An 11,724-nucleotide genomic window follows, 5' to 3' on the forward strand; every position below is an offset into this window, starting at 1 on the left:
CAGGATTTGAATGCCCAGCCGTCCAGCTGTGTCTCCAGAGCTCTGAACGCTACTCCACGCTGCCGCCTCCTGATGGCTGCTGAGGGTAACAGCAACCAGGGGTCTATCCTGGAAGCAGATAGACCCCTGGTTTGTGTCAGGACATGTACATACTGTACCAGCGTGTCTTTGAGAGGCAGGAAGATAACCGAACACTAGCGCAAACTAGCGCAAACCCAGGGAGAACATGCAAACTCCCCCTACGAACCTGCCATTGTCTAGAATGGACCCTGGACCTAAGAGATAAGAAGCAGCAGTGCTAACTGCTACACCACCAGATGCAAATAAAACATTTTTCCAGGACATTTCTTGCCAACAAGTCAAAAGCTTGGGTGGTTAGGGGAGGCACTGTGGTATAGTCTCTGCCTGCTGCAGTGAGACATGGCATTGTCCATCATGCAAGAGCTGTGTGGCCTGTGGGGCTTGGGGTGCATGTGCTGGAGGCTTGGGGTGCACGTTCTGCAAGCCTGGGGGTGCATTTACCTGAGGAGGCTCAGGGTGGATGTGTACAGAGTACAGAGGTTTGGTAGTTAATAGCTAATTGATCTCAGGATCTCATCCACCTGTGGCTTGAAGGAAGCCAGGGTATCGGCTTCAACCACATGGCTGGGCAGTTTGTTCCACACTCCCGCCACCCTTTGTGTAGAGATGTCCTCTTGTTCAAGCTTCACTGTGTATCTACTGGTAGCGGGAGTGCTTAGGAAATGAGGATGCTTCTAGATTTTGGGATGCAGCAGGAACAGTTGTTTAAAGGAAGAAAATATTACTCACTGATGATGGAGATGCACAGCCAAGGGAGAAAAACATGCAAATTGCTCAAGATCCAGCTGTTGAGGCTCACATGACTGTGACTTTCTGCCTCCTGAGGGTCAGACAGGCGCGGGGCTCTGGAGAAGAGCCCTGTCTCTCTGCCGCACTGCTTTCCTCTTTCAGCCTGCCAAAGCACAGGGGGGTCCAGCTGAGCTGGCCGGTGGAATTCCTCACGGCGCCGGGCCAGTGTGTCGATGGAAGTGGCACCGATTGGGAAGATGGCAGCTTCAAGAAACACCTCGAACAACCGCAGGGCCAAGCGTCAAGTACACAGTGCGAGGGGGTAATCAAGACGCCCCCCCACACAGGTGGGGTCTCTCCGCTCCGGCTGCGGGCGCCTGCGGCCCGTCCGTGTGCGAGCTCTCCCCTGCCGCCCGGTCTCCCGGTTCGGTTCCCGGTTCCTCTTGGCTTGGGTTTGGCGCGGGCCTGGCTGGCCGTGCCACAGTCTGTGCCCACATGGGGCGCGAAGCCCTGCCAGCAGCCTGGTGTGGGCAGTCACGTGCCGTGGGGTGGCTCCACAGTGCTCTTGTGGGGCTTGACTGCGATGGGGCAGGATCTACCCTGGTGACATGAGACACTTTGACTCGATCGCTGTTCTTACTTCACCATAGCCTCACGTGCCTAAGGCACATGGCATGGGTCCTTACCCTCCTTCTAGCAAAAGGCCAGCGTGCTGAGTGATCTTCTCTTGTGTGTGTGCATGTGTGGGCGTTCTGTTATTCTGTTATTCTTATGAGCAATAATAAGAGACGAAAGAGCAAATAGATATCGAGCCAGATTCGCGCCCATTAACATTTCCACTGGCAGCAGTGGAAATGTTTGGAAGAGACAGTGTTGGCTGTACCTTGGCTGGGGAGAGTCGAGTTCCGGAGGTCTTGGATTCGGATACCAGGAGGAAGAGGATGAAACCGGGAGCAGTGACTTGGGGAGCCGTGCCGTGACCAGCGACTGGACAGCTACACCAGCGAGCCTGATGTCCACTCCTGGTCCTGCAGGGCTGACGTCTTATCCCCAACAGCTAGAGACGGGGGCAATACTGACCAGCCGAGTGAACGACAGCCCTGACTCTTGAAGGCGCAATTTGCCTCAGAGTGAATGCCGGGAGAAATGGCGCCCCCTTCAGGACCAGGAGCAGATATCGACGTAACAGATAACACCGGGTCTGCTGAAGGGAAGGTTTATATGATAAGACATCTGGTCGATACCCAGCTAACGGGAAACCCCGGAGTTCAGGGATGATGAGCTGTGAACACAGAAAGCCAGATTTCGGAGGACTGGTAATGAGTCTCAGCAGCATGGCGACTGCTGTGTGTTTCCAGTGATCACCGTGAATCCGAGCTCAGGCCATGGATAGGCATGTTATAAGGCGTGGCCTGGGATATTTCACACTTTAACTGTGTTTAGGCGCGAACACCAAACACTTGCTGTTTAGGATGGTCAGCTGAGCACCCATGGGTGTCCATGGAGTGTAGAAGAACAAGCTGCCCAGCCAAGTTGTTGGAACCAAACATCTGAATGTCCCTCACTTATTTATAGCTCTCCTTATGTCACGGTTATAGTCCCCCCTCCTTAAGGGTGCTCCAGCCCTTTCACTTTAGACTTAATTCTGTGCACCTGATCCCTTTTCCCAGCCCACCTTAAAAGCCAGGCGCTGACGCTCATCCTGGCTCTGCGTCTGGTTTCGGCACCGTGCGAGTCCGGGACCTGGAAGCGCCTGGTCCCGTTAAGGTTTTAATCTCTGTTCCCGTTCCCTGTCCGCCGGTTCCGACCCGGTTCATGGTTTTAATTCCTTGTTTGGATGGATCACCTGGCTATGGACTTATTCTTGTGTTTTGGATTCCCTCTATGGATTGTTTTTGGATTGTTCGCCTCGGCCACGCCTCCCCCGTGCACCAGCGCACTTTGGACACGCCCCCCTGTTTTCAGCCCCGTATCCCTGCATGACCTTTTCCTAGTGTTTCCCCACTTCTTCGGATTGTGTCGTCCGCATAGGGTCCGGAAAGAACTGTTCGTTACACCTTATGTTCCTCTATTGACAGAATAGGGCTTCAGACAGGGACAGACGAATACAAACTCACAGGAGAAATCAAGACATATATTTATAATTTTATTTCATTTATAGTTCTTCTCTGTAAGGATATCTTGTACACCAAATATCCCATTGGCAGTAAAGCGCATTCCATGTGTTTTTAGAAGCCAGAAACAGTCACTTGGTTTAACAAAACACAATTACAAAATAAAAATACCACAAAATAATGAACTGCATGTAAATCACATACAAGAAATCCATGCCTACTCAGTAGGTAACTACAACATTCCAACTCCTGAATATATAGATATTTACATTTCAGTTACAAAAATATACTTTGGAGACTTTTTTTGCTTACATTCTAAAGAAATGAAGCTGTGCCCTCAAGTCTTTCATCAGTCTTCCCTTAAAATCCCTCTTACATTCGGTATAAAAATATCCCTTTCACCTTAAGGCTATAGAGATGCAAAGCATCCAGTCACACAAACAGATGTGTCAAAACATCCACGAGGCTTCACAAAAGGCACCGATAAACGTGGTTTTTGTTTTTTCTAGATTTTTTGTTTTCCAACAGAACTTTTTGCGACATGGGAAAAAGAGAGCGAGAGAAAGTACCAGTGGGTGATATTTACAAAATAAGAGAAACGGACATCACTCTTACACATGCTTTGAATACGTAAGTGCTTTTTTTTTTTTTCCCCGTTAAACAAATTTCAAAACTGGTCACAGCATTTCCACTACAGGAGAGAGAGAGAGAGAGAAAAATATTTATAAAATATGGCCCTTGCTAACTTCAAATGATACAATGTAAATATGCAAATCAATTTTCACATCAAGAGTACCAAAGAATGAGGAACGGAACATGGCACATACAGGATACGTTATGCGTATGTATATCGTCCGAGTCTGTGCTGCCCGGCTGGCGCGCTGGCCGGGCAGCGAGAGGAGGGGGGCCGGGACCCCCCCAGGCCATAAAAACCGTGACGAGGCTCGAGTCTCTTCCACTCTTTTCCTGGGAATCTTGGGGAGGGGGGACAGGGGGCGAGCCGGCGGGGCTGTGCATCAGTTTAAAATCCCCGTGGGGAACCTGTTGCTCTCCCAAGTCTCGTTTTGTCTTTGCGTTTTTTTTGTTTTGGGGGTGCTCTCGTGTGCGTCCTCTTAGAGGAGTCCTCGGCACTTTTCTCAAGCCCCCCCCGAACACCCCTCTTTCCCTCTTTCGGGGTACCTTAAGAGTTCGAGAGCGAAGGGGGCGCAGGGGGTTGGGGGCGACGACGAGGCCGGTCCTCCTGATCGTGCGGGAGGCCAGACGAGCGCCCCGCCCCGCCCCCCCGGGGACCCCCCCCTCAGCAGATCTCGATCGTCCGTGGCGACAGCGTGGCCTGCATGTCCGACAGGGGCGTGGCCACCGGGGAGCTGTAGATGCTGGCGGCCGCCTGCGTCTGGAAGGCGCCCGAGACGGAGGGGTACGTGGTGGCGACGGCGGGCGAGGGGTAGGAGGCGTGCGCGGGCGAGGAGTAGCAGGAGGGCACCGGGGAGGGGAAGGAGGACACGGGCGAGGGGTAGGACGTGATGGGCGAGGGGTAGCTGGCCGCCGAGGGGGGCGTGGCCGCCGACACCGCCGCCGCCGCCGCCGCCTTCTCCGCCTTCTTGTCCTTCTGCCGCAGGTGGATCTTGGTGTGCCTCTTGCGCTCGTCGCTGCGGGCGAACTTGCGGCCGCAGATCTCGCAGGCGAAGGGCTTCTCCCCGGTGTGCGTGCGGATGTGCGTGGTCAGGTGGTCGCTGCGGCTGAAGTTGCGCATGCAGATGCGGCACTGGAAGGGCTTCTGGCCGGTGTGGATTCGGATGTGGCGGGTGAGCTCGTCGGAGCGCGAGAAGCGCCGGTCGCAGGTCTCCACGGGGCAGGCGTAGGGGCGCTCGTGGGGCGGGGTCTTGCTGGGCCGGTTGGGGTACTTCCGCATGCGGCTGGGCTTGATCAGCTGGGAGGGGTAGGCGCTCTTGAGGTCCTGGGAGCCCGTCTGGGTGGCGAAGGCCTTGATGGTGGAGAGGGGCGTGAGCGAGGGCTGCTGGGAGGAGGCGGAGGAGGAGGAGGAGGAGGTGGTGACGCAGGACGAGGAGGAGGGGCTCTGGAAGGGCTTCTGGTCGGGCGGCACCAGGCTGATCTCGCCCTGCTGCTGGGGGAACAGGTAGTCGGGGATCATGGGCACGGGGAAGCTGGCGGGGCAGGCCTTGGAGCCGGGGTAGGCGGGGGGCGGGTACTGCAGCCCCCCGCCCGAGGGGCTGGGGAAGGGCTGGGCCTGCTCGGGGAAGACGTCGGGGCTGGCGCTGGAGTAGGTGGGCGCCGCCGAGTAGATGGGGTTGGGCTCGCTGGGCTGCACCGAGCAGCTCAGGGGGGGGCTGTGGGAGGCGGCGGAGGCCTGGGTGGGGCCGGAGGAGGACAGGGACGGGGCGGAGGTGCTGGGGGGGTTGGCGATGCCCACCAGGCCGCTGACCAGGCTGAACAGGGGCTCGGCCCACAGGCTGTTGCTGCAGTTGGCCGCGGGCTCCAGGGTGAAGCGGCCGGTGTAGGAGATGGGTGGCAGCCGCTGGCCGGGGTAGCTCTGCTCCGGCAGGTGCTTGTCGCAGCTCAGGGAGATCTCGGACAGCGTGTCTGCAGGAGCAACAACAACACAGAGACTCGTCACACGGCTGTCACACGGCTGCTGCTCTGCTCTGCTCTGCGCCCCCGGGCAGCGCGTGGGAGCGGAGCGCGCTGGGGTCCCCCGCACGCTCCAGCGGGCTGCCTCGTGCAGCGGGAGCGCCCGGCACCCGCGCGCGCCGCGCTGACAGCAGGTGCTGACGCACGGGCGGAGAATCCCCCCGCGCGCGCCGCCCTCGCTGCTGCTCCGAGCCTCCGCGCTCGGCTTCTACCGCGAGCGCCGGGCGCCCCATCGCAGCGAGAGGAAGATGCATTCATTTCGAAGCCGTTTTACACGTCTGATGCTGTGCATCAGCCTGTGTGCAAATATACGTTCTCTTATTCTGTGGGGTTTTTCCATTTGTTTCTATGCACTGTGCAGCGCTGAAGCCCCCGACTGGACACGGTTCCGTTGCTAAACGAAATTCTATTACATCTCTATACGAAACAGCCACGTTTCCGAGCCCGTCTCTATTGCACCTGACAGTTGCCGAGCGAGCCGCTCGGAGCACACCGCTGCGTGCCCGCGCGCGGACAGGACAGAGCTCGAGCGCTTACCTCCAGTCAGGTGGTCGTACTGGTCCCCGGTTTCCCCCGCGCCGAACCCCGCTCCCTCGGGAGCGGAGGGGGTGAGGAACGGAGTCCCCGCGGAGCTGAGCAGCATCATCTCCTCCAGCTTGGGGTAATTATCCATGGGCGAGTGCGGGAAGTTGATGGGGTCCGAGATCTGCAGGGCGGGCAGGAGCATCTCCGTCTTGGTCGCGGCCATGGTCGGCGGGCGGGCGGGCGCGCGCACAGGTGAGGGGACCACCGACGGCTCCTCGGGGGCTCTGGCGAGAAGAGGCAGGAGCGGAGCCACAGTCTTCTCGGGTCTCCTTCTCGGCTTTCACGTTCTAGCACAGCACATCCAGTTTTGATGGTTGTTTTGTTTTGGTTTTTGGTTTTGTTGTTTAAAAATTAATTACAACGGTGAAAACTGGCACTTTTCTCGTTCATTCCAAAACGCGTTCGAAATGTTGCAAAATGTTGCCTTTTTTTTTTTCCTTGACAACTGACGAGGAAAATTCAATAGCTCCGGCTAATATTGGTTATTTCCCCTTTTTTTGGTTGTTTTTGGACTTGTTCTGATTTGTTTTATTGTTATTTCTCTCAGAGAGAAACAGGGAGCAATATCGCTCTGTGTGCCTGTCCTGTTTCGCTCTGTACTGGCAGTGAATCGAGAGCTGTTCCTCTATTTAGAGAATCCCCACTCCTTTTTATATCCTCCTGGCGTGACGTAGATGTCCATATATGGACAGGAGGAAGCCCATATTTAGCACTGCAGTGGAGGACACATGACGTTTGCCTGGGGAGGAAAGGCGGCTCGGAGAGAATGCGAAACAGATCCCCGTGCAATAAATCGAAAGCAAAAGGCCGATCATTGCCCACCGCGAGCAGAATCACGGCACCCCGGGGCCGAGACTCCCACCATTAAAAAAGGAAGAGCTGTTTGTCTTCGGCCCCGGCGCACCCGAAGTTCGGCTTGGATTTCCCGTCTGTGCTCAGCAGCTGAGCGCTTGCCGGAAGCCCCGGCTCCGCCATGCCATATAAGGTCGTGTCTACATATGGACTCATTCCGGTGGGTTTCCACTTCCTTGCCCTTATTTGGAGTTTCCTGGGGGTAGTGCTGAGCGCTGTCTGGCACAGAACGCGAGGCGATTGAAGTCCAGCACAGAGCGCTGCCACTGTGTTATTCTCTCACGTTAGGTGCCAGAAAACGCAGAACACAGCTTCTTTCCAAAAACAGCACCAGCAGCGTACAGTCCGCTGCTCGAAGCCGCGTGCTTTCGGAATAAGGAAATAATGCACAGTTGACACGAACGCCCAGACATATGGCGTAGCATTACGGGTTCGCCAGTAAAGTTCTGTGTGCACGAAAACTCTGGACACCTGAATCGAGTCAAAGACAGTAACACCGAATTATTAAGGATTGTTGTTCTCCCACATCCTGGGAGATGTGTGCAAGACGCGTTCAATACATTGTTCATAACGAAAGGGGTAGCTTGCGTATGCAAACTCCATTAATAATAATAATAATAATAATAATAATAATAATAATAATAATAATAATAATAATAATAATATTATAGCACATAGCCCAGCACTTGTTGCAACGATCCACCTTAAGGCAGGCGAGGCTGTATTTGAGAAGCTACCACTGCGGTTTTCTCGCTCCTGCTTCCCCAAGGCGGAAAAGGGTCAGAAACTTCTGTACGGCGTTGTGAGCTTTTTTGCTGACGAGTCGAATTGTGCCGATAAACGTCTGTGTGTGATTTGGGCCGGGGGGGGTGCATTTTTTCGATCGGTTTATTCGCGGAGGGAGAGAGGGAGAGAGGGAGACGGGATGGATTCTCCCCCTGATGGCTGTGCGAGGCAGAGTGTTTTGCATGAAAATCTCTCCGTGGGGACTGCTGACATAACCAGGACTCTGCGGCAGGAATTGCGGGGGAGCAGCTACGGGGCTGTCTGGCTGCTCCGACACCCAGAGGGGCCAGCCTGGGAATGCCCGTGAGAGCGCAGAACGCTGGGCTGGGCTGGGCTGGGGTCTGGTGCCGGGGGGACCCGGCGCGTGTACGTACAGCACACACACACACGAGCTGCAGCTGAGCACGAGCCTCGGGAGAGGGGAACAGGTACGATGACTCGCGTGCGCGTACACACACACACACAATTCCGAACTGCAAGCGCGGGTCTGTCCAAAACACACTGTCCAGTGTCTGGGGGTGCCTGGGCTAATTCATCTTATCCCGCGGTGTGTGTATGAATGACTGAGCTCGCCGCTGCAGACGCGCTCTTGTCTCGAACCCTGACCTCCACAGACTTCGACCAGCGTTGCACCACATCCAAGACTGAACATCGCATTTTTTGCTGTGACCTCACATCTCCAGTACAGTAGGCTGCTATAAGTTGTTTGGTGGCTCCAGAATTCGAGTAGCGCAGGAAACGGGTTTTACCCCTTTTTTGGGGGGTTCGTGGTCGTGTGCACCGGGCGCCCCAGGTACGCTGAGAGGGAGAGACCGCGCTGCTGCCCGGACCCGGAGAAACCTGCAGTGTGGTGTCTCGACACTCCGCGGCCGCCGCCAGCGCAGAGAGCTGTAGCTGCAGGGCGCCTGATCTTTGTTTACTCCGGTTGGCTGCAGGGATTTTCAGGCCTGAGACTTTGGAACCAAACAGATAAGCCTCCCCGCCCTTTTCGCGTCCAGAGCAGATGGGCAACTGCAGTCAGTTCATTCTAAATCCTACACACAACCTTCAGAATTATTTGCGCGTGTACACTGTGCTTTTCGTTCCCAAAGCCTCCCAGAGGAAGAGCTTCACACACAGTAGGGGACCCACTTCAACACCACTGAACAGCAGAACCACCTGGGTGACACTGTTCTGCACCTGCAGCCCCACGGCACACAGATCAGGGGAGGAGAGAGAAACTGTACAAGACTAGAGTGGGGCTCAGTCCTCCTGCAGCCCCACGACACACAGATCAGGGGAGGAGAGAGAAACTGTACAAGACTCGTACAAACAGCCCTGGGATCTATAAAGCCCAAGCAGTGAGGACCTGAGTAAAACATAACTCATTCCTAGGTCATACTCATATATTAATGGTGGAGGAATCCATATTAATGGCAGTAATGCACACATTGAAGTGTATACACGTCGGGAAATGGGAATGCAGGGCACAGAGGGGCAGATCGATTAGGTGTCTTCATTTAGAATGTTTTACGGCAGGGAGGACATGGCCCGGGGCGGCCTCGTGCACGGTCCGTCTGGCTGTGTCGTCATCGCGCTCGGCTCCAGTTCGCTGCTGCTGGTTTCCTCGCAGGTGGAGCGAGCGGGGGAGGGGAGGGTGTTTGCGAATTGCAGGGGTATCCCAGTTTCGGTGAGAGATCGGGATTCTCTCAGCCCCGATCGACGTCTGACACAGACCCTATTTTTAAAATACTGCAGTGTGCAGGCAGGAGGGGAAGGAGGGGCGATGCGGTGGAGAAGGGGGCGATCTCGGCTCTGTCAGCCGCTGAACGCTGGGAATCTCTGGGCTTCTCTGTAAATAAACCTCTTGACTCCGTCGCTGGTTTTTTTTAAAAAAAACAAACGATCTCCGCTGCTTGCCGCATTGCTGTGTGCGTGCATGCATGTATATCTTTGTATACGCTTTCAAAGCGTGTGGGTCCGCGAGCCGTTTATTTAAAATACCGGCAACGAGTCAAATAACCGGCGATCGATGGTCAGTAAACTTCCTCTCTGGAAATCTCCTCTGCCAGCGCGCCTAACTCGCTCCTTCTGGAGACCAGCCAGGTAGAAGCCACCGACGCAGTGAGATCGCACTGAGCATGCTCCCGAGCCGCGCTCGAGCTCCCCGCCTGCACTGAAGGTCTTTCCCCGCATTCCTCCTCGCGCGGGATGTGGGTCGAGGGAACCCGGGAAGCCGCCGGGCAGGCATGCGCGCTGCGGGCGCGGCGGGACGCCGCTGGTCAGCGGACAGGTCGGGCGGGGCGGCCCCTTCTCGTGCTTCCGCGGCAGCGCGTGCCTCTTGGTGACGTCGACTCGGGGATTACTGACCAGCGGCGCGGGGTGAGCACCAGCCGTGCGCCCTGGGCGTCTGCGTTCCTCTCCGGCTCGCTTCCACGCACTACCTGAAATGACCGATTTTGCAATAATGGGCGGAGTTGTAATTCTCTCTGTCTCCGGATTAGCTCATTATCCCACCCAGCCAGCGTCGCACTGTGCGGTTTGCTCTCTCCAATAGAGGTTGTGCAATGTGCCTGACAGGTAGGGTCTTGCCTTGCCCCCAAAACGCCCAAAATCCCCCCCATTATTTGCATTGTTACTTTGAAAATGTCCTTCCCGATTCCCGATCGGCCGTCACCTGGTGTTTAGACGCGCAGGAAGGAGCGAGCGCGCAGGTCAAAGGGCATCTTTTAATACGGCGCATCTCGGGAAGGGGCAATTCTGGCCCATTTGAAATCCGGTCGGGAAGTTAGATCCACACCCCTACAACTCTTTGTGTACAGGGCAAGGGAACCAATTCGCTCTTTCTACTTGGGCAAGAGTGGGGCCCCCTGTTTCTCAGCGGCCAGGCCTGCAGGCGCGCCCGATGTCTTTGTCATGGGCCGTGGCTCCTCTAGGGCGTTACCCCACACGCGAGCTGGGGTGTTCCTTCAGTCCTTCAGTCCTCCAGGCAGCTGCCCCCCGGCGGTTCACCTAATGTGGGGGAGCGAACAGGGGGTGGGGTGGGGGGATAAAGGCACGTCATCCACTGCTGATAGGCTGGGGGCCCTGGCGGATTCCACAAGGAAAGAGGAGGTTTGAGTCGTTCTTTGAGAACTAAGCAAGCGGTCAAAATGGAGCGGGTTTAACCAATGTGTTTAACCAAACAAAAAAAACCTCTTGCCCTTGCTTGGAGACCTCCTGCTCCTGGCTGGAGATTTCGCCTCCCGTATGGAAGTTCTGTGTGTCAAGGCAGTTGCTGTTGTTTTCTTTCTCCTGCACGGCAAAACTGGGCACTGCACCAGGAAGCTCTAAAGCACGCTCTCCGGGCGTTGAGAGCTGACTTCGGCAGGGGAGCTCCGAGCCAGTGACGTGACGGACAGGGGAAGCCCTTCTCCGCTACACTCAAAAAACCGGGCGACTTTTTTTCGCGTTTATCGGCGGCGCGGGTGATTTCAACTGCCAGTGGAAACTCAGAAGCACACAAACAGACGCAAAGGGCCCCCGGTGCGCTGATGTAATAAGGATGATGGAGGGATTCACCCACAGTGAAAGTCAGACCTGACACAACCCACAGGCAGAGCGAGCTCGTGTTTGTAATCAGTCCCACCTACGCTGAGCCGTTGCAGACAATAACACTGGCTTTCTCCATCACCTACACGCCCCCCTCTTTCTCCCGTTAATATTTAATCAGGTCTCATTTCGCACTTGTGGAGAACAACATTCCTCACTCCCACACGGCCCTGGAACACTCTGCTGTGTGGAATTGATTACAGCACATTCTCACCGGCTTATTTCTGCTCTGTAGATCTGTTTCGACCGGTGTCTGTCGGCGTGCAGCTCAGGTGTTCTGGTTGCGGTACCTGTTTGTGCCTCTCTTTCTTACGTCCTGCTGGGCGGTGCCGACAGAGGGGCTTTGGGATGCTGGAGG

At 55.8% G+C, this 11,724-nt stretch overlaps 1 protein-coding gene across 1 annotated transcript; it reads right to left on the bottom strand.

Moving 5' to 3' along the window:
• Nucleotides 1-2,943: 2,943 nt before the first annotated feature.
• On the bottom strand, nucleotides 2,944-6,796 carry egr1 (early growth response 1). The gene is made up of 2 exons (XM_006631698.3): nucleotides 6,111-6,796; nucleotides 2,944-5,525 (listed from the first exon to the last, which is right to left on the bottom strand). The coding sequence occupies exons 1-2, from the start codon at nucleotides 6,319-6,321 to the stop codon at nucleotides 4,222-4,224; spliced, it is 1,515 nt and encodes a 504-aa protein (XP_006631761.1). The 5' UTR covers nucleotides 6,322-6,796; the 3' UTR covers nucleotides 2,944-4,221.
• Between the last annotated feature and the right edge of the window lie 4,928 nt (nucleotides 6,797-11,724).

Source organism: Lepisosteus oculatus, chromosome 11 (assembly GCF_040954835.1).
Source record: "Lepisosteus oculatus isolate fLepOcu1 chromosome 11, fLepOcu1.hap2, whole genome shotgun sequence".
NCBI classification, from domain to species: domain Eukaryota; kingdom Metazoa; phylum Chordata; class Actinopteri; order Semionotiformes; family Lepisosteidae; genus Lepisosteus; species Lepisosteus oculatus.

What these genes read in the sequence shown, in the direction of transcription:
- egr1 (XM_006631698.3), bottom strand. Translation starts at nt 6,321, where the DNA reads ATGGCCGCGACCAAGACGGAGATGCTCCTGCCCGCCCTGCAGATCTCG. An exon ending in GTACGACCACCTGACTGGAG is followed by an intron (nt 5,526 to 6,110) that starts GTAAGCGCTCGA and finishes TTGCTCCTGCAG; the next exon opens with ACACGCTGTCCGAGATCTCC.